This window comes from Mirounga angustirostris, unplaced genomic scaffold (assembly GCF_029215605.1).
Source record: "Mirounga angustirostris isolate CCGP_5_RB_7025 unplaced genomic scaffold, mMirAng1.0.hap1 SCAF_3, whole genome shotgun sequence".
Lineage (NCBI taxonomy): Eukaryota > Metazoa > Chordata > Mammalia > Carnivora > Phocidae > Mirounga > Mirounga angustirostris.
In genome coordinates, this window is record NW_026991711.1 from 124,064,462 (window position 1) to 124,086,956 (window position 22,495).

At 42.1% G+C, this 22,495-nt stretch overlaps 1 protein-coding gene across 1 annotated transcript; it reads left to right on the plus strand.

Moving 5' to 3' along the window:
- The first annotated feature begins 87 nt into the window (after positions 1–87).
- Positions 88–22,294, plus strand: DAPL1 (death associated protein like 1). The gene is made up of 4 exons (XM_045867433.1): positions 88–168; positions 9,242–9,329; positions 13,197–13,257; positions 22,026–22,294. The coding sequence occupies exons 1-4, from the start codon at positions 111–113 to the stop codon at positions 22,140–22,142; spliced, it is 324 nt and encodes a 107-aa protein (XP_045723389.1). The 5' UTR covers positions 88–110; the 3' UTR covers positions 22,143–22,294.
- Positions 22,295–22,495: the final 201 nt, after the last annotated feature.

Genomic DNA, 22,495 nt, shown 5'->3' on the forward strand with positions numbered 1-22,495 from the left:
GGGGGCCCCGCCCCCTGCGCATATAAAGCCAGGCTGCACGGGGGCAGCAGGGGCTGGTACTCAGCCTCCAGAGCATCGTCCTGGCCTTGGCACCGGCGCTGGCATGCGCTATGGCAAATGAAGTGCAAGTCCTGCTCTCCCCGCTGAAAGGGGGGCATCCTCCTGCAGGTAGGCTACCCACCTGCCCTCTGCCATCCTGCAGAGCGCCCTGGTCTCCCTGCAGCCACTGCTCCTCTTTCCATCAATGCCTGCAACGGGGGCGCCCCAGCAGAGCCGGGGTTCTCAACGTCCCCTGTTGCTTTAACTTCCCACCGCCTGATGGTCTCCTACATCTTAGAACTCTCTGGGCTTGTGAATAAACCCCCTGAGGATTTGTCAAGCCCCATTTGAATTAAAGCCTCATTACAGAGGAAGGTATAAGGGATTCAGAGCTTGTGAAAAGGGATAGCTAAGGTTGGACCTTCCCTCCCGGGCTGTAGGTGAGCAGCGACACCCCCACAGGAAGAAGATTTACTGCCATGGCAACCTTCTCCCCAAGAGGTGCCAGCTCGAAGACCCAGTCACCCCAAGTTGACTGTGCATCCTCTGACTTTGGACCCAGGCAAACCCGCTTCCGCACAGAGGACAGCAATTTTATTTTTCTCTTTCTTCTCGGGCTTTGGGGTTGGGCGGGGTTAATCCAGAATGTAGTTTGCCTTGTCATCAAGCGAAGGGGCACTTTCTAATACGGACCCAAGCCCTGGAGGGGGCTGACTGGGAAAGGTAGCAATCAAGGTGTTTTGCAAAGTATCCACAGTTTTCTCTCACTCTTTTTTTTTAACTTATGCTCTCTGAAATATGGAAATTAGCTTTATTGTATTTAAGCATATGTTCATATATATTGGCTGAGGCGTGCAGGACTATTTTTAGTCAGTTTTATGTTCTTGCAACTGCCTTCCTTCTTTTTTTCCTTAAGAAACATCTCAAAATCTCGACCACTTTGTCCTTTCCTTTCTCCATTGACAAAATTTATTTATTTATTTATTTAAAAGATTTTTTTATTTATTTATCTGAGAGAGAGAATGGGAGACAGAGAGCATGAGAGGGGGAGGATCAGAGGGAGAAGCAGACTCCCCGCTGAGCCGGGAGCCCGATGAGGGACTCGATCCCGGGACTCCAGGATCATGACCTGAGCCGAAGGCAGTCGCTTAACCAACTGAGCCCCCCAGGTGCCCCGACAAAATTTACTTATTGGCATAATGCTTTGGCACCTCTAAGCCGAGGTTATTTCACTCATCTTTGCTGCAGAAGATGCTGGTAGCTATAACCTTCAGAAAGCTTCAAAAACTGACACAGAGTTTCGATGGCTTTCTGGTGGACTGCCCACCCGAAAAGAATCCGAATTTTGCTACTAATTCTGAGCTCCAAGTTCTAGGCACCATGCCCTGGTTTCTTGCGGCAGACTCCTGACATTTTATACTTATAATTGGATTTAGCAATGGTTAACATTATGTGTATCTAAGGTTAATGATGCTGGGGGCACCTGGGTGGCTCTGTCACTTGAGCGTCACATTCTTGATTTCGGCTCAGGTCATGATCTCAGGGTTGTGAGATCCAGCCCCACATCAGGCTCTGCACTGGGTGTGGAGTGTGCTTGGGATTCTCTCTCCCTCTGCCCCTACCCACCTCTCTAAAAAATTAATAAATAAAATAAAATAAATTTTAAAAAGTTAATGATGCTAACTAATGGTCAGGAAATATACATGCAAATTATCAGAAGAGACGTTCATAAAAGAGAGAAAAAAAGAAAAAAGAACACATTGTCTTCCCGCCACTTCCACCCCAATCCTTCATGAAACGGGTAAGCTAAAACCTGATTTGCTAAATTACATTTATGCACAAAGAACACAGAGATAAGCTTAACCAAATGAAAGTTTGAATGAAACCACCAGGAACTTTCTGTCCCACCACTAATGATTGCTAATTACTCTGTGTACGTAGCACACCATGACTCCATCAAGCATGTCACAATGCCCCTGGCATGACAATTAATTGTTATGAACTGTGACACTACAGATAAGAGGTTTGGGATAATTAGAATGGAGATGAAGGCAGACTTTTGCCTCCCCACTGAGAGCAAAGGAACAAAGAAACCTCATCCTTCAGCTTGTCTTGCTACATATTTTAAGCCTGAACCAGTTTGCTATGGTGCAAAATTTTATTTATGGAACAAAAATAATTCATTGCCAAAACACCACTAAATCCTTCACCTGATTTTTATAAGCAATATAGAGATCCCTGAAAGTGGGCAGCAGGTGTGATATGGCGGGAAGGGTCTGACACTGCCTTTGGAATCGGGCAGAGCCTCTGCTTAACCTCTGCCTTCATTCCACACCTCTGGCCTCAGAATCCTCATCTTTAAAGCAGCGGCTAATAAATAGCATCGATATTATATGGTTGTTATGACAAAGGAGAAAACCCATGTAAAGCACCTGGCGCATGAATGTTAGTCCCCTTAAAATGCAGGTCTAGTGAAACACACGGCTGGCAGAAGGAATGATCCTCCCCGATCGATCGCAGGACGTCCTGATGTTCGAGGGCTGCATGAGGCCCGACCTAGGCAGTCAGAACAGAAGGGAACGGAAGGAAATGGAGAAGATACATGTGCCTGCCTCATCATGGTTAAAAATGAAACCTCTCAGAAACCAACCAGCTGTAACTCTGTCCCACCTACGTGTGGAGTGCTTAGCCATGTTTCTTTCATGTATGTTAATACAGTATACATCTCAATTTGGTTAGCCCTGGTTATAATTTGTGCTGGGAAAAAAGACTATATTAAACATGAGGTGGTCAAGGCACTAGTCAGCTTAGCTTTGGATTTTCTGCTTTTTTGATTTGCCTCGCTCTCAGTTTTAGAAGAACCCCACTATATGAACGGCCAAAAATGTGTGAGCAGAAGGTGATAGGAGGAAGCCAAGTACATGAGGAACTAGAAAGGGCAGGAGTTCCTGAGTTTTTCTGTATTTCTTTTTTGTTTGTTTTTGTTTTTGTTTTTCTGTATTTCTTGCAGGTTGTAATTGGGTTTAAGTCAAATGAATCAGAGCCATCAGAGGGGTCACCATGGAACCCCCAGAGAGAATCAGTTTTCTGCCTCACTAATGAGAGAGGGAAGTTTGGAGACATGCCCTAGTGTGAATCTAATACAGAAAATGAGAGGGAAACCATAGCTACCTAAGGGCCAGGATCATTTAAAATAGAACAAATACCGAAGGCTTCCGTCTCTCAACTCCACTCTGCTCAAGTCAACGTATGGGGGTTGATCTGTGAGGCTCGAGAAGAGGTTGTGAGACCCACTCCCCCACATATCACGGGGACAGGGGTTTGGATGACTGCAAGACCAGCTGCTTTCCTAGACACAATAGCAGCCCTATAGACAGCAATGCGCCATCATCCTTGTTTCACAGAAGAGCAAACTAAAAGTCAGCAAGGTTGAGGGACTTGCCCAAAGCCACACAGCTAGTGGGGGCCGTGGGGCTGAGATCTGAAAATAAAGTGGGCCCCATGCCAAAGCTCTCCTGCTCTAGAGCCCTCTCTCTTTACTTCACCACCTTTTCCTGACTTCCCTTTTGGGTCTTGACTGACATCTTAAAATGGGCTGACAAACTGACTATAAGTGCAAAGTGAATGTTTTGCAAACATCTAACCTTTTAGCTAAAATCTTCAAATATAACAGCTCAGTCACAAGGCAGAAAACCTTTGTATTATTCAGCTTTTTCCCTCCATTTTCAACTGATTAGTGAAGGAAAAAAGCTAATTTTGCGGGGAGATGTGTCTTTCTTTATCTTGACTATCCTCTACCAAAAACTGTTGTCTGGAAAATCTTAACTGGAAAATTATCATATAGCATCCTTAACTCAAGGGCCTATTTTTGCAAAGTTATAAACTACAAAAGCAGCCACAAGAGTGTAATGATTACTCAGAGATAGGAAAGCAAAGGTTCATTTTCCCCACATAAATTTAGATTTTCTAATGAAACTATCCAGAAGGGCATCTCTCTCTTTTACATTTTTTATCTCTAGTTCATTTTGCTTAAAGTCTTATCCTTATGTATTTGTACTCAAAGAACTGTTAAAATGTTAAGTCAGTTCATATTTTACCTTGCCCAATTCCAATTGGTCCTTCTACAGAAGTTCAAAAGGCAATATAGTCCCAAACATGGAATTGTGTAAATTATTACAACTTTAAGTAAGCTAAGTTAGATACAGTGAAACTTCGAAGAGTTCTCATGAGTTGGACCTCTCTGATCTATCGAACATGGGCAAGTATCTGATTGTGTTGGATTGTAAGTATTTATTTACAATGGTTTATCTCGATTCTGGGAGACAAGTGTGACTAGTGTTCCCAGCAGAGCTTTGAAGATGACCCTCCACAAACTGGTTCCATCTAGTTCAGTCACTCCAAGTAATGAGAGCCTTAATCTATATCTTAGTATATCCATGTAGAGTATGGGGATATTCTCTTCTGTGTCTTTCTACTGTACATGGCTGACCAAGCACATTACCCACCAGAACAGAAGTTTGATACAAGAACTGTGCTCTGGAAATCCAAGGTGTGTGTGGTTTACTTATGCTTCCTAAATCACTGAGTTAGAGCACAGAGCCCCATCACAGAGAGGATTCAAAGACTCCTGGATGGAAGTCGGAATCTTCTAGGAGGATTTTTAATTTCCCTTCAAGTGTCTCTGTTTTATTGTTCTTAAGAACATTCCTAAGAATGCGTTCTTAAATTTCTTTTGGCATTTACTTCTCTTTTAGTGCCTTATATTCTTTCCAAAGGGAGGAAAGTGATTTCATTTTGGAGGCAAAGACTTAACGATAAAAATCACCTAGTTCAACTTCCGGCAAATTCCCCCAAATCCTTCTGAGATGTTCATGGCAGGTGGACTCCTTTTCTTTAACACACTGAGAGCCAAGGGACTTACTATTGTGTTAGGCAACCTACTTCCCTTTGAATAATACAATCTAGCCAGGCTAGTAGCCAGGCTCTGCCTTTCTGGAACATTCATCCTTTGCAGTCTCTCCTCTGGAACAACATCAAATAAATATGAGTAACAACAATTACTGTGAACCAGGTGCTGTGTCACCTCTATTGTCTAGAGCAACCTGAACATTTAGCATTATTGAAGGATGCAGAAACTGAGTCTTAGAGGGGTTTAAGTAACCCGCTCCAGGTCCCAGAGCTCAGTGGGGGTAGAGCTATCTGACCCCACATAAAATTTCCTCACCAGGAGGGGCACCTGGGGGACTCAGTCAGTTAAGCATTTGATGCTTGATCTCAGCTCAGGTCTTGATCTCAGGGTCTTGATCTCAGGGTGGGGAGTTTGAGCCCCACATTGGGCCCCACACCTGGAGCCTACTTAAAAAAAAAAATTTCCTCACTAGAAAATCATTCCTCCTCCACATGATAGCCCCTCAGATCTTTGAAGATGGCACCGATATTCTCTTGAGTCATCTTCTTCAGAAGTGATCTTTCCAGACTCCCTCGTTCCTCCTGTGACATGGCTTCCTTCCTCACACTGGTCCCTCTCCTCTTGACTTCTCTAGGTCGTCAAGATCTTTGCAAACCAGCAGCATAGAACTCAACATCCCAAAGGCATCTCATTTTTAACTATTGCTTACTTTAACTATTAACAAGTTTGCTTCTATAGTTGGTGATAATAATCAGTCCAGGTAGAAGAAAATATGTAGAAACAATAGCATCAGGGATAACACAAGGAATATTAATAAGAAAATAATCACAGAACTCCGTATTTCAAAAGCACTTGTCACAAGGAGAAAGAAAAACACAGTTGGGAGGAGTACTGAAGGCCCAAGCTCTAGACCTCCTGTTTGGCTCCTCTCAGCACTAGAGAGATAGCAGTGCTGTGAACACCAATCCCCTCACACAGAGGCACACCCTCCTCAGTCTTCCTGGGAAAGCCGTCCCTTGGTTTATTTCACATCTATATTCCATGGCTGTTCAGAAGATGTTTTCTCATCATTTGATTTCTGTTGCTGATTACTTTGTATGCCTTTTTCTCGTATAATGTGTGTCTCTCTCTGTGTGTGCATGAATTTAAAGCAGACCATGTGTAAAAATAGCATTTTTTTCCTAGACTGCATCTAATAATACAAAATTCTAATGAGAAGCTTTTATAGTCAATGAAAAAACAACTTGGTGATTCAAAATGACCAAGTGGAGTTTATGCCATGAATGCAAGAATGGTTTGATAGTAAGATATCCATTAATCAGGGCGCCTGGGTGGCTCAGTTGGTTAAGCGACTGCCTTCGGCTCAGGTCATGATCCTGGAGTCCCAGGATCGAGTCCTGCATCGGGCTCCCTGCTCGGCAGGGAGTCTGCTTCTGCCTCTGACCCTCCCCCCTCTCATGCTCTCTCTCTCTCATTCTCTCTCTCAAACAAATAAATAAAATCTTTAAAAAAAAAAAAAGATATCCATTAATCTATCTTTATAGATTAATATCTGTTAATACAAGTAACCACATGAAGGACAAAAAGCATGGATCATATCCATGAATGCTAAAAAGGCATTTGTAATTTTGAAGACCAATGAAATAGTAATAGAAGAACATTTCCTTAATATGAAAAAATATATAAATATATATAATATTTGCATATATATTTGTATGTGTGTATCCATCTAAGTACACATCATGCTTAATGGGAAAATACTAAAAGCAATCTCTTAAAAATTAGTATAATGAAGATGTCAACCATCACAACTACTTAACATTATTCTACAGGAAGTAGTACTATTATTTTTTAAAGGTTATATAATTTTTTTACCTGAAAAACCTAAACGAATCAACCAAAAACTACTACAAACAATAAGAACTCAATAAGGTCTGGTTATAAAATCAGTGATATAAGAACAACAATCTGTCAGAGTTATAATTGAAGAATTGACCCCATTTACAATAGCAACAGCAACAAGCAAGATAAAATGCTTCAGGAATAAACCTAACAATAAATGTGTAAGATTTATGCGAACTAGTTACTGAGGGACCCAAAAGAAGATGTAAGCAATGGAAAACATACCATGTTCTTGAATAGAGAGTAACCAGGAATATAAACATGAATTTTCCCTTTAAATAAAAATCTATAAATTTAAAGCAAGGCCATTCAAAAAATACTAGCAGGACTTTTTGTGAAAGAATTGACAAACCGATTTTAAAGTTCATATGGAAAAATAAATTAGAATAGCTAGTAAAATTCTGCAAAGGAAACATAGCAAAAAAGGACTAACTCTATCAAACATTGAAATGTAATGCTACATTGTGTGTTAACTATTCTTTAATAAATATATATACATATATATGTACATACTGCTACATTCATTAAAATAGAGTTGCTAGAGCATGTAAATGGACAGAGAGATTAATAGAACAGAGTAGAAGTCAAATAGAAAAAAAAATGGACAAAAAAACTGAGCAGTTCATAAAAAGAAAATAGAAATGGCTTCTAAAACACAAACAAGCTCAACCTTTAGTAAAATAGAAGATGTGCAAATTAAAACAAGTTATATTTCTTTTTTAACTTACTGGTCGAGAAAACCAAACATTTTCCAGCTCCCACTGTTGCCAAAAGTAGGGGGAAACAATCACTGTCATCATTATTTGTGAGGTTGTAACTGGTACAGCCTCTGGGAAAGGCAATTTGGCAAGATGTAACAAAATTCCAAATGCGCATACCCTTAAGAACTAACAAGATCACTTGTAGGAATTTATCCCACGGGTATACTTGCACTTGTGCAAAATTATGCATATAAAAGGATATTTGTTGCAGCATTGTTTGTGACATCAATGAATTAGAAACATCTGAAATGTCCAACATTTGGGAATTGGTTAAGTAAATACAGAACGTTAACATAATGAAATTTTAAAGCAGATGTGAAAAAGAACAACACATTTCTCTGTTTATAGATAGATAAGGAATTTACTCCAAAATTTATGATTGAATGAAAAATATAAACAAGCAAGATGTAGAACAATGTGTATCTTATGCTGCCATTTAAACAAGAGTAATATGTAGAGTATCTGTGGACGAACACATAGGACACATCTAACATTAGCAGTATCTAGGGAGGTGAACTAGGGACTGGAAATAATGGTGGGAGGAAATAATGGCTGCAGACCCTTTCATGCTTTTTTGAATTATGTGCCTTATGCATGTTTCACAAAATCAACAAACTACATAATAATTTTTAAAGAACAATGATAAAGTCAAATTCCTAAGCGCATCAAGAAATAGGTTTTCCTTACTTTTCATTTTATTGGAGCTAGTTTTAGAATTTGCCAATTTGACATTTCCATAAAAAGAATTAACAGGTTCAAACAAATCAATGTCCATTTAGCTTTTTCTCATTTGACCTTGTCAGATTTTAGATGTGCAGATTTCCTGGGAACAGAAAGAAGTATTTGCTTTGACTTGCAATCTGAAATGGGTTGTTCCTTTTCAAAAGTTGATTTCATCTGACACTGTTAAACACTTGAATTGCTGTTAGGTCATCTGTAGCCTAATTAACACTAATTGATCTCCTGAATGGCAGGATTATTAATGTAGTTTAATTACTCATTAGAACATCTGAGCTTGGCCAACGTCCGGAGGTTTGGGGTCTGGGATGGAAGGTGGGGTTCTGGTGGGATCAGAGGCATCGCTCTTGAATTAAATGCTTGTTACCACTGCATGCCCTGACTTTTGGCTCATCTCTTGGAATCTGCTTTTGAATGCTTTAGTTGAAAAGAAAAAAAAAAATGCAAGCCTTGCACAAACTTTAATCTTGTGGGAAAACAAGAGGGTCACATTGTGATTGTCTGTTGCTATCATAAAGAGCATAATTGGTTTGATAACAAGAAAAAATGTTTTTCAGTGAAATGTCTAAGGGAGTATGTTGCTATTCTCCTCCCAAACCAAAGGTATAAACCTCTGCTGCTTTTTTTAGCCTCAGTTCCTGCTCTCTGAACATAAACAAGCAGACCTCAGCCCTTCTCCCCTTTCCCACCTTGTCTGCATGAGACAGTATTTTTTTTCTTCTATTCAGTTCAAGGTAACGTTTTATTGTGTTGTTTTAGATAAAAGTTTAGGTCTTCAAAAAGTAAGTTCTAAAATTCTTATCAAATCTAAATTCATACCTTGAATAACAAAAGCAAACCTACTCTTTTTATTCTAACCACTACTCCTGTGTTGATGCTTATTTGTTTATAGTAAAGGCTGGAGGAATGCGGATTTCCAAAAAACAAGAAATTGGTGTCCTGGAGAGACATACCAAAAAAACAGGATTAGAGAAAACAAGGTAAGAAATACTTAATTTCTTCTCCTTCATCACCTCAAGGAGTTTTGAGTGACTCTGCTCCCGGAAGTCAGAGGCCTCCCTGCATTTTAGGACAAACCAAGGCTCCCTAGGCCTTTGCTGAGCAGGGTTAGAGGCAGCCAGCTGAGGAGTGGTGACAGGGGCTAAAGATGAAAGACACATTCAGGTGAAAGGTGGCTACCTTCTAGAAGACTCTCTCTGGGCCCCCTCACTGCCCACATCCTCCTCTTCTCTGCAGCCAGCCCAGCTGCCTTGTACTTAAAAAGCACAATCCTGAGTGCATTCAAACCTGACTCATGTTCCTTGATCCTATTTTCACATTAGCCTTTAAAATAATGTCCCTAGGCTGGCCCTGTTTTCATAATATGCTTTCTGCTATCACAAATCCTCTTATTAAAAATAAATGTTTTTTTTGGGGGGGGTTATTTTAAATCCATCACTCAATTATTTAGAAAATAATGGCCACTATATTTGGCATAGCCAGAAGGCATAGAGATACTGAAGTTCGTTTCTCCCTGCTCCTTCCACTATAACCTTGACAAAACGCACCATTCCCCAAGCTCAGCAGAGAACTGTGGGCTGGGCAGGTGCACAAATGGCCCAACCACTGGACTGTGGTTAAGGAAAACGACTGTGTTCAAAAAGAAAGAAACATGCAAAACTGGCTCCTCCAAGGAGGTAATGGGGGCGCTTCAGAGACCATTTTCAACATGGTTTCCACAGATGAAGAGAGATTCAAACGGAGTCAATTAGAGGACGTTCAGGGATGCATCCTTAAGAGGTATAAGAGCAGTCTCAGAACAGATGTTGGCGGGGATGCGGAGAAAGGGGAACCCTCCTACCCTGTTGGTGGGAATGCAAGCTGGTGCAGCCACTCTGGAAAACAGTATGGAGCTTCCTCAAAAAGTTGAAAATAGAGCTACCGTATGACCCAGTAATTGCACTACTGGGTATTTACCCCAAAGATACAAAAGTAGGGATCCGAAGGGGTACGTGCACCCCGATGTTTATAGCAGCAATGTCCACAATAGCCAAACTGTGGAAAGAGCCAAGATGTCCACCGACAGATGAATGGATAAAGAAGATGTGGTACACACACACACACACACACACACACACACACACACACAATGGAATATTATGCAGCCATCAAAAGGAATGAGATCTTGCCATTTGCAATGACGTGGATGGAACTGGAGGGTATTATGCTGAGCGAAATAAGTCAAACAGAGAAAGACATGTATCATATGACCTCACTGATATGAGGAATTCTTAATCTCAGGAAACAAACTGAGGGTTGCTGGAGTGGGGGGTGGGTGGGAGGGATGGGGTGACTGGGTGATAGACCCTGGGGAGGATATGTGCTCTGGTAAGTGCTGTGAATTGTGCAAGACTGTTGAACCATAGATCTGTACCTCTGAAACAAATAATGCAATATATGTTAAGAAAAAAGAAGAAGAAGAAGAAGATAGCAGGAGGGGAAGAATGAAGGGGGGGAAATCGGAGGGGGGAGACGAACCATGAGAGACGATGGACTCTGATAATCAAACTGAGGGTTCTAGAGGGGAGGGGGGTGGGAGGATGGGTTAGCCTGGGGTTGGGTATTAAAGAGGGCACATTCTGCATGGAGCACTGGGTGTTATGCACAAACAATGAATCACAGAACACTACATCAAAAACTAATGATGTAATGTATGGTGATTAACATAACAATAAAAAAATTTTTAAAAAAAGAGTAGTCTCAGAAATGGAATGCAGAGGGAAATAGACTACGGAATTTCTCTGGCTCCTTTCACATGAAATTATATCAAAATCTCTTTTAAAGTTTTCTTCCCAGTTTCTTCCACTTTAAAATGAAATGCTCATTTGCCCCATTACCAGTACGTTTTTGTTTCTTCTGATATCAGAAAATAACTGTCACATAATGAAAGCTAAGTCTTTAAATCCTCAACGGCAGGGGTCACATATCATTTATCTTCTGACCCAGCCTCTAGGACAGTTCTTAGAATAGAGAAAGCATTTGAAATGACACCAGACTGTTGTTGAATTGCAGGCTGGTTTTATGCTGTTACTAAAACCTGACCAAGCCTAAGCCCTGTTTATGGTGACCCTGGTTAATAGGGGCTTAGGAACTAAAAAGTCTTGGCTTGGAAATGACATCCAGTTGGCAGCCAGTGGACACGGCATTCATTGCTCTGCACCTCAGGAAACGGGGACTTAACTATGAATTCTGATGTCAGCCGAACCCTGTAGGAAGAGTTGACCAGAGAGTAATAAAGTGGAGATTGGAACCCTCTTTAAAAACTCAATTGTTTTCTAATAGTTATTAGAAAATGAGAAGGGGGTCCCTGGGTGGCTCAGTTGGTTAAGCTACTGTCTTCGGCTCAGGTCATGATACTTGAGTCCCAGGATTTGAGTCCCGCATCGGGCTCCCTGCTCAGCGGGGAGTCTGCTTCTCCCTCTGACCCTCTCCCCTCTCATGCTCTCTCTCTCTCAAATAAATAGATAAAATCTTAAATGAGAATGGGACCACTGAGGAACATAAACAGCAAGAAATAACTCCCTCTCTCTCTTGCCCTATTCACCAGCAACAGTTATAGGTTTTGGGGGCCTGATGTGTGTAGGATTTGGGGGCCACTTTTTTTTTTTTTAAGATTTTATTTACTTGATAGAGAGAGCGCGCGCAAGAGCAGGAACACAAGCAGGGGGAGTGGGAGAGGGAGAAGCAGGCTTCCCACTGAGCAGGGAGCCCGATGCGGGGCTCGATCCCAGCACCCTGGGATCATGACCTGAGCCGAAGGCAGACGCTTAACAACTGAGCCACCCAGGTGCCCCATGGGGGCCACTTTAAAGAAAAATAGTAAAACATTACAGATATGAAAGGTCTGGGCACTGGCCTGACTGGGAAGGAGCTGGTGCAGGGGGAGGGCCCTGAAGCTGAAACTTCATTCGCTCCACCCTCAATTCACCTCAGCTGTTGACACTCCTCTGCTTGAGGAATGCAGATATGCAGATATGAGGGCCTCATTTTCATGGACAAACATCCCTCCTGACATCTTCTTGGAGAATGGCTTTTGCAAAATGTATCAGAGAAAATAAATTTCTAAGTATCATCAGTCTATGTTCATTTCCTAATAACTTCTACTCGCCAACGCCAACCATCCAGAAAAAAAAAAAAATGCCAAGAGCAAAGTTTCCATCAAGAAATTGTACAAGCAGGCTCAGCCCTGATTGATGCTCTCCTACAAAATACATTGACCTGAGAAAAAGAAGCCAGACACAAAAAAGTCCATGCTTCGTGATTCATTTTATGAAGTACAGAAACAATCAAAACTAATCTGCGGGGCTCTAAGTCAGGGTAGTGGTTATCCTTGGGGGCGGCTGATTTGACTAGTTATGAAGAGTCACCAAGCTATATACTCCAATGAAAAGATGAAATGAAAATACACCAGTAGGGCGCCTGGGTGGCTCAGTTGGTTAAGCGACTGCCTTCAGCTCAGGTCATGATCCCAGGGTCCTGGGATCGAGTCCCGCATCGGGCTCCCTGCTCTGTGGGGAGCCTGCTTCTCCCTCTCCCACCCCCCCTGCTTGTGTTCCCTCTCTCGCTGTGTCTCTCTCTGTCAAATAAATAAATAAAATCTTTAAAAAAAAAAAAAAAAAGAAAAAAAAAGAAAATACACCAGTAATAATAATTTGGCCTACAAAGATTTTTGTAGCACATGGGCACACAGAAGCAGAATGTTTTTTTCTTCTGGATACTGCCAAGCAGAGTAAAAGCTTAAAGGCCAAGTAGATAGTCCGTTGTATCAATCATTTAGCCTCCTTTGAAATTTTGTTTCATCTTTACAGTTCAATTGCAGGTGTCGCCAAACTCCAGGCTATGGATGCTCTGAATGACACACTGGAGAAGGTGAGCGGGGGTGTGGGTGAGGCCCCTCACGGGACGCTCCCAGTCAGCATTTATCCAACGAGTCAGGCTGCATGGGTGAAGGAGCACTGAGCACTGAGCTTTTACCCAACTCAGAGATTTGCCATCCTGTGAAAGGCTCTGCTCTCAGTCCAAGGACACAAAGAGATTTTGGTGAGAAGAGCTGTTTCTCCCAAATTCCTAGTGTCTATTTAATAAGTCATTTCAAAAATAAGATAGAAAACAAGGCAAGAATCCTGACACCAAACTGGCAGAGTTGTACTTTGCCATCCCAAATATTCCTCAGAAACACTGGCATGTTTTTTATAAAAAAAAAAAGCAGCCTGTGTATTGGGAATTCGGCAGTGTGGGGCCTCTCTCGCCACCACTGCGTACCCACAAGGCAATATTTGATTTGAGGTGAAGGTGGGGGGTGGAGGGTTGCACAGGTTAGGGCTGGAGGAGCTCTAGGCACTGGCTGAGTTTATCCAGGAAAATCTGTTTATGAGGGTGGCTGGCCGTTGCTATTTTTATTTCTATATCTTGTATTTCTTCTGAGTAGCTCCAGAAACTCAGAAAACTCTTACCAGATCGACAGTGGTTCGGTTTTGGATTTACTAGTTTGTTGTCAAATTTTGTAGGTAAACTAAGTGAGGGTCCTTATTCTATTTCTAGGGGGCAGATAATTTGCATTGAAAGCAACGAATAACCACTCTTTCTGCTGCTCTCACGTTAATTGAAGGGACAGGACTGTGCATAATTTATGGAAGGAAGACTAGCTGTCACTGCCAAAATCAGGGGTCTGGAAAAGATGGGAGCAGAAACTGAGCAGCTAGACCTCTAGGGGCCTTCATGTGGTAGTGGCTTCTCCACTTACTATTGGTATGACCCTGAGCAAATTACTTCTATTGTGCCTTAGATAAGTTATTTGTAAAATGGAGGTAAGGAAGGGCGCCTGGGTGGCTTAGTCGGTTAAGTGTCTGACTTTTGATCTAAGCTCAGGTCTTGATCTCAGGGTCATGAGTTCAAGCCCTGTGTTGGGCTGCATGTCCAGCATAGAGCCTACTTTATTTTATTTTTTTAAATTTTATTATTTATTTGACACAGAGAGATACAGCAAGAGAGGGAACACAAGCAGGGGGAGTGGGAGAGGGAGAAGCAGGCTTTCCGCGGAGCAGGGAGCCCGATGTGGAGCTCAATCCCAGGACCCTGGGATCATGACTGGAGCCGAAGGCAGACGCTTAATGACTGAGCCACCCAGGCGCCCCCATGGAGCCTACTTTAAAAAAAAAAAAAAAAGGAGCTAAGGAAGAGTATATACTTTTAGGGTTGTTGTGTGGGATGAGTGAGTTTGTACATATGAAGCTCGTAGAACAGTGCCTGGCACAGAGTAACCTGTTTGCACTCTGGTTGGTAGCAGTGAAATAAGCAGGCGTGTCCAAAGTCCATGGGATGTAACCAGGCAGATGGTACTAGGCAGATCTTTTTTTTTTTTTTTTTAAGTCATCTCCCTGTGCAACATGCAGCTGAAACTTGCCACCTCGAGATCAAGAGTCGCATGCCTTGTTGACTGAGCCAGCCAGGTGCCCCAGTACAAGGCAAGATCTTGATTATAGGCTACAGCTACAAAGCCTTCTAATGGGGGGGGCTTGGTTCTCCCACAAATGGATTTGAGCTGAGGTCATAAACAACTCTTTGCCTTCCTGGCTTTAGAAGAAGGGCTGGGATGAATGTGCCAGAGCAACACAGCCTGCCGGCTTCTGCAGCCCACGTCCTCTCACACCTGCCCACAAAACGCCACTTCTGCGGGGGCCACAGACTGTGCACAGTTGTAAATGGAACTGGAGGGATTAGACACATTCCTCTAGGATATATGCTGGCCCCAAATAAGATGTTTAAAGAAAGTGGTCAGTAGAGGTCAATTATGCTATCCATTAGTTACCGTGCCAGAGTCTACATTGTTTTTTATAGACATTTATGCTTATGTCTTGACATAGAGTTCTTTTCCGTTCAGTTAAAAATATCACTTCCTTATTTCACAGATTAAAAGAAAAACCAACAACAATAACAACAAATTGTATTCGTAAACCGTAAGACAACATTGAGATGGTGTGTTGTTACAAATATTTTTAACAGCAGCTGTACCTATTTAAAAAAACAAACAACTTTAACACTTAGCTCAGAGCGTACTGCAGTAGGACTGTGGCTAAGAGTGCGCAGTTTACTGGGTAGAACAGGGCTGGTATCAGACATCAGTTGTGCCTCCTGCTGGCTCTGCCACTGAGATCTCTTCCCTTTTCTCTGCCTCTGTTTCCTCATCTGTAAATGGGAATGTGGTTAACAGTATTCACTTCACAAAAATGTGAGAATAAAACAAAGTTATATAATATACACAAAGTACTTAGCTGAGCCAGGTACAATTAGCCCTCATGAGTGTTAGCTTCTATTCCCAGGTGGGTATCCTATAGGACAACACTCAGAATCCCAGGCAAAGGATAAGAGGCCAGCAACAAAATCAAGTCCCAAGATCACCATGTATGACTCTCTTGAATATGGTAATTAGTGGGAATCCATGTGTTTTCTTACCACTAAGAAAAATCGTCCCTGAATTCATAGTTCAACCTGAAGCATAATAAGATTTTTTTTTAAGAGAGAGAGAGAGAGAGAGAGCGCACAGTGTGGGAGGGAAGGAGGGAGGTACAGAAGGAGAAAGAATCTTAAGCAGATTCCGTGCTAAACTAGGGCTTGATCTCTCAACCCTGAAATCAAGAGTCGGACGCTTAACCCACTGAGCCACCCAGGAGCCTCTAAGATTTTATAGTAAAGGTCAACTTGGGGTGGAAAGACCAATGCCTTTAAAAAAATAGATCTGTTGAGATCAGTGGTTGTCAGGAGCTGGGGGTGAGAGGAGGGGTTAACCACAAAGGGACAGGAGGGAATTTGGGGGGTTGAGGGTTCTGTCTTTTGATTTTGGTCACAAACTGTATGTATTTGTGAAAACTCATGGAACTGTACACTAAAAAGGGTATGTTTTGCTCTAGATAAATTATACCATAATTTTTTAAGTGAAAAAATACATAAACTATACTGCCTCATACAAAAAAATTAAGATATATAAAAGATAGAGAAATGTAAATATAGATATCTGCTGATGGATTTTCACCAGCATAACCATTGCCCCCACAATATATATTGTCATGAAGACCTAACAATATACAATTGGCCAGAAGAAATACAGTAGCAGAAATGAGGTTTATATCCTCTGCATTTAGTAACATTCATTGATGCCCTCAGCTAGAATTATGTCTGGTTCCAAGAACCCATGTTAATTCTCATACCAATGCAAGAACTTAAGAGTCTAAGGCAGTGGGGTGCCTGGGTGGCTCAGTGAGTTAAGCGTCCAACTCTTGATTTCAGCTCAGGTCATGATCTCAGGGTTGTGAGATCGAAACCTGTATCACCTCTGCGCTGAGCATGGAGCCTGCTTGGGATTCTCTCTCTCCTTCTCCCTCTGCCCCCCACTCCACGCATATGTGTGCACTCTCTGTCTCTCTCTCTAAAAAAAAAAAAAAGTCTAAGGCAGTAAGAGGACAGTCCTATTCATAGGATCTCATCAACCACTTAAACATGGCAAGACATTTCTATCCATATGTTACTCCTCTCTGGATACCTTACTTTATTTTTTTGTAAAAGATTTTATTTATTTGTCAGAGAGAGAGAGCACAAGCAGGGGGAGTGGCAGGCAGAGGGAGAAGCACGCTCCCCGCTGAGCAGGGAGCCCGATGCGGGGCTTGATCCTAGAACCCTGGGATCATGACCTGAGCCTAAGGCAGCCGCTTAACTGACTGAGCCACACAGGCACCCCTGGATACCCTACTTTAAAATCAACCTAGGGTTTGAGATTTGGGAGATTGAAAAACAACCTCCCAAAGCTTGTAATTGTATGAGTCTAAGTGGGAAGCAGCCTGAAATTTTCCCTTCCCACTATTTCCCCCAACTCCTCCCTGCACAAAGAACTCTCTCCCACTACCTTTCTCCTTCCCTCCTTACCTCTCCAGTCAGCCCTTCCTGCCTCTCCCAGCCCTGCTTAATGAGAGAAGTCATGTTGCCTGGTGACAGGCCATAAAACCTGGTATTCCTGCAGAAAAAGGCTTATGTAACCCCAAAATTCCCTCGGCTGAAAATCTGGGAGAACCGGTCTCAGACCAAGTTCCACCAACTCCTTCAAGGCTGTTTGACCTTTTAGAAGTCACGTAGCTCCTCTGAGATTTACGGTCATTCATTTAATCTTTTTTTTTTTTTTAAAGGCAGGGAGTGAGAGAGGATAATACTGCCAAATATAATTCTTTAGACAGTTATGGAAGTTAAATTTGGCAATAATTGTGAAGCCACTCTGAACATGAAAGTATCCAATTGAAGCATTAGTAACAAGGTTGGGTTATGGTGTGGAGGGGGGTGGACCGTTGAAGCCTAGTTAAAGTTGGGGCACTTTTCAAGTTGCCAAATGTGTCACCACTGCAGAGTTAGTGAGATGTATGGGAAATGGGATCCTGAGGGAGCGGAAACTCTCAAAGGCATCTGCACATCTAAAAAGGTTTCTCTTGTTCTGTTGAAGAACATCACTGTAGGAGTATCCTTGAATTTCATGGACTCAAGCTGAATGTTTTGTTTTAAGCATTTTGTTTAACGGGGTGTGGAAACCTAAGTGCCAACATTCAAGTTGGAAGTTAACACCCTGGAAAGATGAATGGAAGAGCTCCCAGTCTGCGAATACTACCTCACTTCGGGCTCTAAACCAAAACCTGCCACTGATTTTCTTGCATCTAGAATTTCTTTCCCAGCTCCAATCATAACGAGTTTTATTATACTTCTTTTGCTTTTTTCTCTGAAACGAAAACTATAGGTTCTGCGGTCACAGCTACCCAAGATGAAGGTAGATTCTCCACGTGGGAGTTTCTGTTGATCTGCTTTTCAAGTTCAATATGTGGCCCCTTATGTGATGGAGTCACAGCAAGACAGAAATCCTTATACACACACTGGCCTTGAATTCTTTCTCTTATGGGGTTACCTGAGATTCTCTTATCCTAATGAATCAGACAAGAAACACCTTTCTTTTTTACAAACCTGGTCATTTTATAAAGACTAATGATGAAAAATCCAAAGCTTCACCAAAGCTCAGATGCCGGCCTGAAGCCTGGTTGGAGGTTGTACTCTGGAAAGCAATTCCTACTTATTTCTGGTTCCAGCTTGAAAATACAATCTTCCTGTCACCATTGATACAAAGTCTACAGCAAAGAATTAGGGCATTTCGAGGTTGACCATTTTACTGATAGTTTCTTTTTTTTTAAGATTTTATTTATTTATTTGACAGAGAGAAACACAGTGAGAGAGGGAACACAAGCAGGGGGAGAGGGAGAGGGAGAAGCAGGCTTCCCGCCAAGCAGGGAACCTGATGTGGGGCTCAATCCCAGGACCCTGAGATCATGACCTGAGCCGAAGGCAGATGCTTAACGACTGAGCCACTCAGGAGCCCCTACTGACAGTTTCAATTCTGATGGAAGACTCTTTATAGACTCTCCACCCACAACCCCCAAGTTCTACATTCAGGTGTTCCCCATTGAGGGATTGGAGCATATGAGAACGAGGACTTGATTCTTTTGTATATTCAAGAGTTGCTGGACAGCCCTGCTATGGGCTCCCTAAAACCTGTACATTTGTAATTTAATAATTATGGGCTGTTTCCCTAAGGCTGTTATCTTTGCCAGAATTATTTCTACTTCCTTCTCACTTGTGTTGATTTTTTTCCCCCTTAAACTTTCCCAGTTCAGTTCACAGATGGCCAACAGGCCCTACAGACAGCCTCCCATTCCTTCTGATCTCCAACAGTCCCCTCCTGAAAAGCAGTTGAGCAGAACTTTTAGGACCTCTGTTAAATGCCTCTGTTAAATGTGTAAAAATGTAGCGCCTAACCCTTGTGCATTACTGGTGGGAATGTAAAATGGTACAGCCACTATAAAAAACAACATAGCGGGGCGCCTGGGTGGTTCAGTCGTTAAGCGTCTGCCTTTGGCTCAGGTCCAAAGGGTCCCAGGGTCCTGGGATCGAGCCCCGCATCGGGCTCCTTGCTCCGCGGGAAGCCTGCTTCTCCCTCTCCCACTCCCCCTGCTTGTGTTCCCTCTCTCGCTGTGTCTCTCTCTGTCAAATAAATAAATAAAATTAAAAAAAATATAGCAGTTCCTCAAAAAATTAAACATAGAATTCTATGATCCAGCAATTCTACTTTTGGATGTATACCCAAAAGAACTGAAAGCAGGGATTTGAACAGATGTTTATACACCAGTGTTTATAGCAGCATTATTCACAATAGTCAAAAGGTGGAAGCAACCCAAATGTCCATCATCATATCATCCATATGAATGGATAACAAAATGCAGTATATACACAGTCAGGGGGATATTATTCAGCCTTAAAAAGGAAGGGAATTCTCACACATACTACAACATGGGTAAGCCTTGAAGACATGATGCTAAACGAAAGAAGCCAGACACATAAGGACAAATCCCACTGGAGTTTATATGCAATACCTGGAGTAGTCAGCATTCATAGAGATAGAAGGTAGAATGTGGTTGCCAGAGGCTGGAAGGTGGGAGAGGGGAGTGAGGAGTTATTGTTTAAAGGGTACAGAGCTTCAGTTTGACGTGATGAAGAAGTTCTGGAGATGAATGGTAGAGATGGTGGCAAAACAGTGTAAATGCATTTAATGCCACCAAACTGTACACTTAAAAATGGTTGAAATGGTAAATTTTGTCCTGTGGATTTTATCACAATTTTTTAAGAGATCAAAAAAAAAAAAAATCGTAGCCTCTGAAGTGCGGAGATAAGCCTAGAGATGGTCAGGTCATGAGTCAGTGCCTCCGCCCCTCCCCTCCCACCCCCACCGTGGTCACTCTCACAGCCACTCTGTGGCTTTGTCTCCTCAGTGACGACTTGTCATCTTGCCCCGTCTCACCTCGGCTACTTGCCCACATTCTGTTATGTCCAAATTACTTGTTTCCTTTCTCACTCCCTTCACCTTGTGCTTGACTTGAAGTAAACTGGCAGGCATCCCTCCCACCTGTAATCTCTTGTATGTGGTTTAGAGCCAACCTGAAAGAATCCATCTGTTCTAGTTGACAGTAAAGACAGCAGTCTGGAAGAAAACTACTGAAGTTAGTGGCCTCTTAAGTTTCCTTTTAGTTCTAATGTTAAAAGAAAAACATAACACTCTGCCCTTACCACACTCTAAAATGTCCTGTGGCCCAATGATAATTGATTTGACAAAAAAAAAAGTCACTGGCTCTTTTTTTAGATTCTAAAGCAACATTTATGACCAATACCTCAATTGTGTTTCTCCCTTCCTCCTAGAACACCAGCAGAGACCATCCTTGGGTTTCATTGTGATATGACTTCTGCCTGCTCATTGTAAAAGAAAAATTTTTAGAAAAATACTGACAGGCAAAGTAAAGAAGAAGATGGGGAATTGCCATAATCCCTCAGAGATAACCACTGTTAAAACTTCAGTGTATACTCTTCTAGTGTGTTTAATTGTTTAAGACCAAGAAGAAAGGCTTTCTGGAGTCAAGTTTCACATGAAAGGGAACGCTGTGTGCCCAGAGCTCAGGGGCATTTGAGAAGAGATATAAGGCACATATGTTTTCCCTGGCTTAGAAGAGCCCAAACAAATCATGAACAATGTGATGCTTGGGGTCATGAGCAGTTTATCTCCCCCTTTATTTAACTTGAGTGTCAGGGCAAGGGCATCTAAGTTCTACAGTGATAAGTTAAATTCCTCGTGAGCTGAGGCATCCCTTCCTTGCTGGCTAAGATAGGTGTCCTTAGGTATTTGTATCGATCGGCTTAGAAACCAAGAACTGGAATGGACCCAAAAGGTCACTGGGTCCAAATTCTTCTCCTAGGAATACTACATCTGAATTGCTTACAGCATTGAGCATCTTTTCCATCTGAAGCTATCCTTAGTGTAAATTCCATAAGATCTCTCGATTCCTTATGAAATTCCTCTTATTGTCAAAATCTCAGTCTGTGTTCATTGAAAGCCACTTGAGCTGTTTTCCTCACAGATATCTTCCATGGGATGACTAATAAGATCTCTTGTTACCTGAAGCTACGAATCACTCCTCAGCTTTCTTTTTACCGGGCTGTTGAGACTGAACCATATGAAATCGCCAATACTGGACCATTGTTTACCTACAAAAACAACCATTTCACACGCTTCAACATACTAACTGACCCTAACTCTCCCCAACATCTTTCAGAGGTTCTTTATTTCTGATCTTTTGACAATGGAGGTGTTCCTCCCCTGTGGGATCTTCTCTGGTGTCCCCTACAGCCTCCTTAGAATATATGCACCATATGCATATATGCACCAGAATACTTGTTAATCTTGGAAGACTGATGAGATATAATTAAGCATTTCTATCTTTAAAAATGTCCCTTCAAATCGTACATATAAATGCATATGTATATTCTGCATATTATCTTGTGTATAATATAGTTTATGGTTTTCAAAATCGGAAGCAAGCTAATGAGAGAAACCTGGATGAATGCATACACATGTGAGTCCAGAGTTGGAGATGGTATGGGAAAAAGACATATGAAAGAAGTAACCGGAACTGTGAAGTTCTCCCGACCAGCTGTGTTGCTTTCTGCTGCTGTAATACTGCATGACCAAAAAGTTCCAATACGCTTATTTTTTCTTTCTTTCTCACCTTTAGCTCAGCCATAAATTTCCAGCAGTAATGCACATGGCACATCAAAAACCCAGACCTGCCCTGGAGAAGGTCACTCCGCTGAAAAGGATCTACATTATTCAGCAGCCTCGAAAATGTTAAGCTGGAATGTAAAACACAGCCATCTGGCCAACTGCCACAAACATCGGACAGCTTAGCAAAAAGGACCCAAATTTTCCATAGGCCCAGTGCACTTGCTTGGTAAATAAAACAGCTTTTGTATCTTCTCTTTTGACTTTAGATAATAAAGCATCCAAATTTATAAATCCAGTGCCTTCTTGGGCCTTATTTTGGTCCAGGTCAGGATCCCACTGATATTTACATAGGTAATCCTGTGGAAGAAGTGGATGGTGTGGAAGAATCCAGAATACTTGAGTATTCCACTCCACCTCCCAGGATAAGCCCTCTCCTTGATGCTGACCCTGAGCTGTTCCACCCACAGTGAGTTCTTTCAG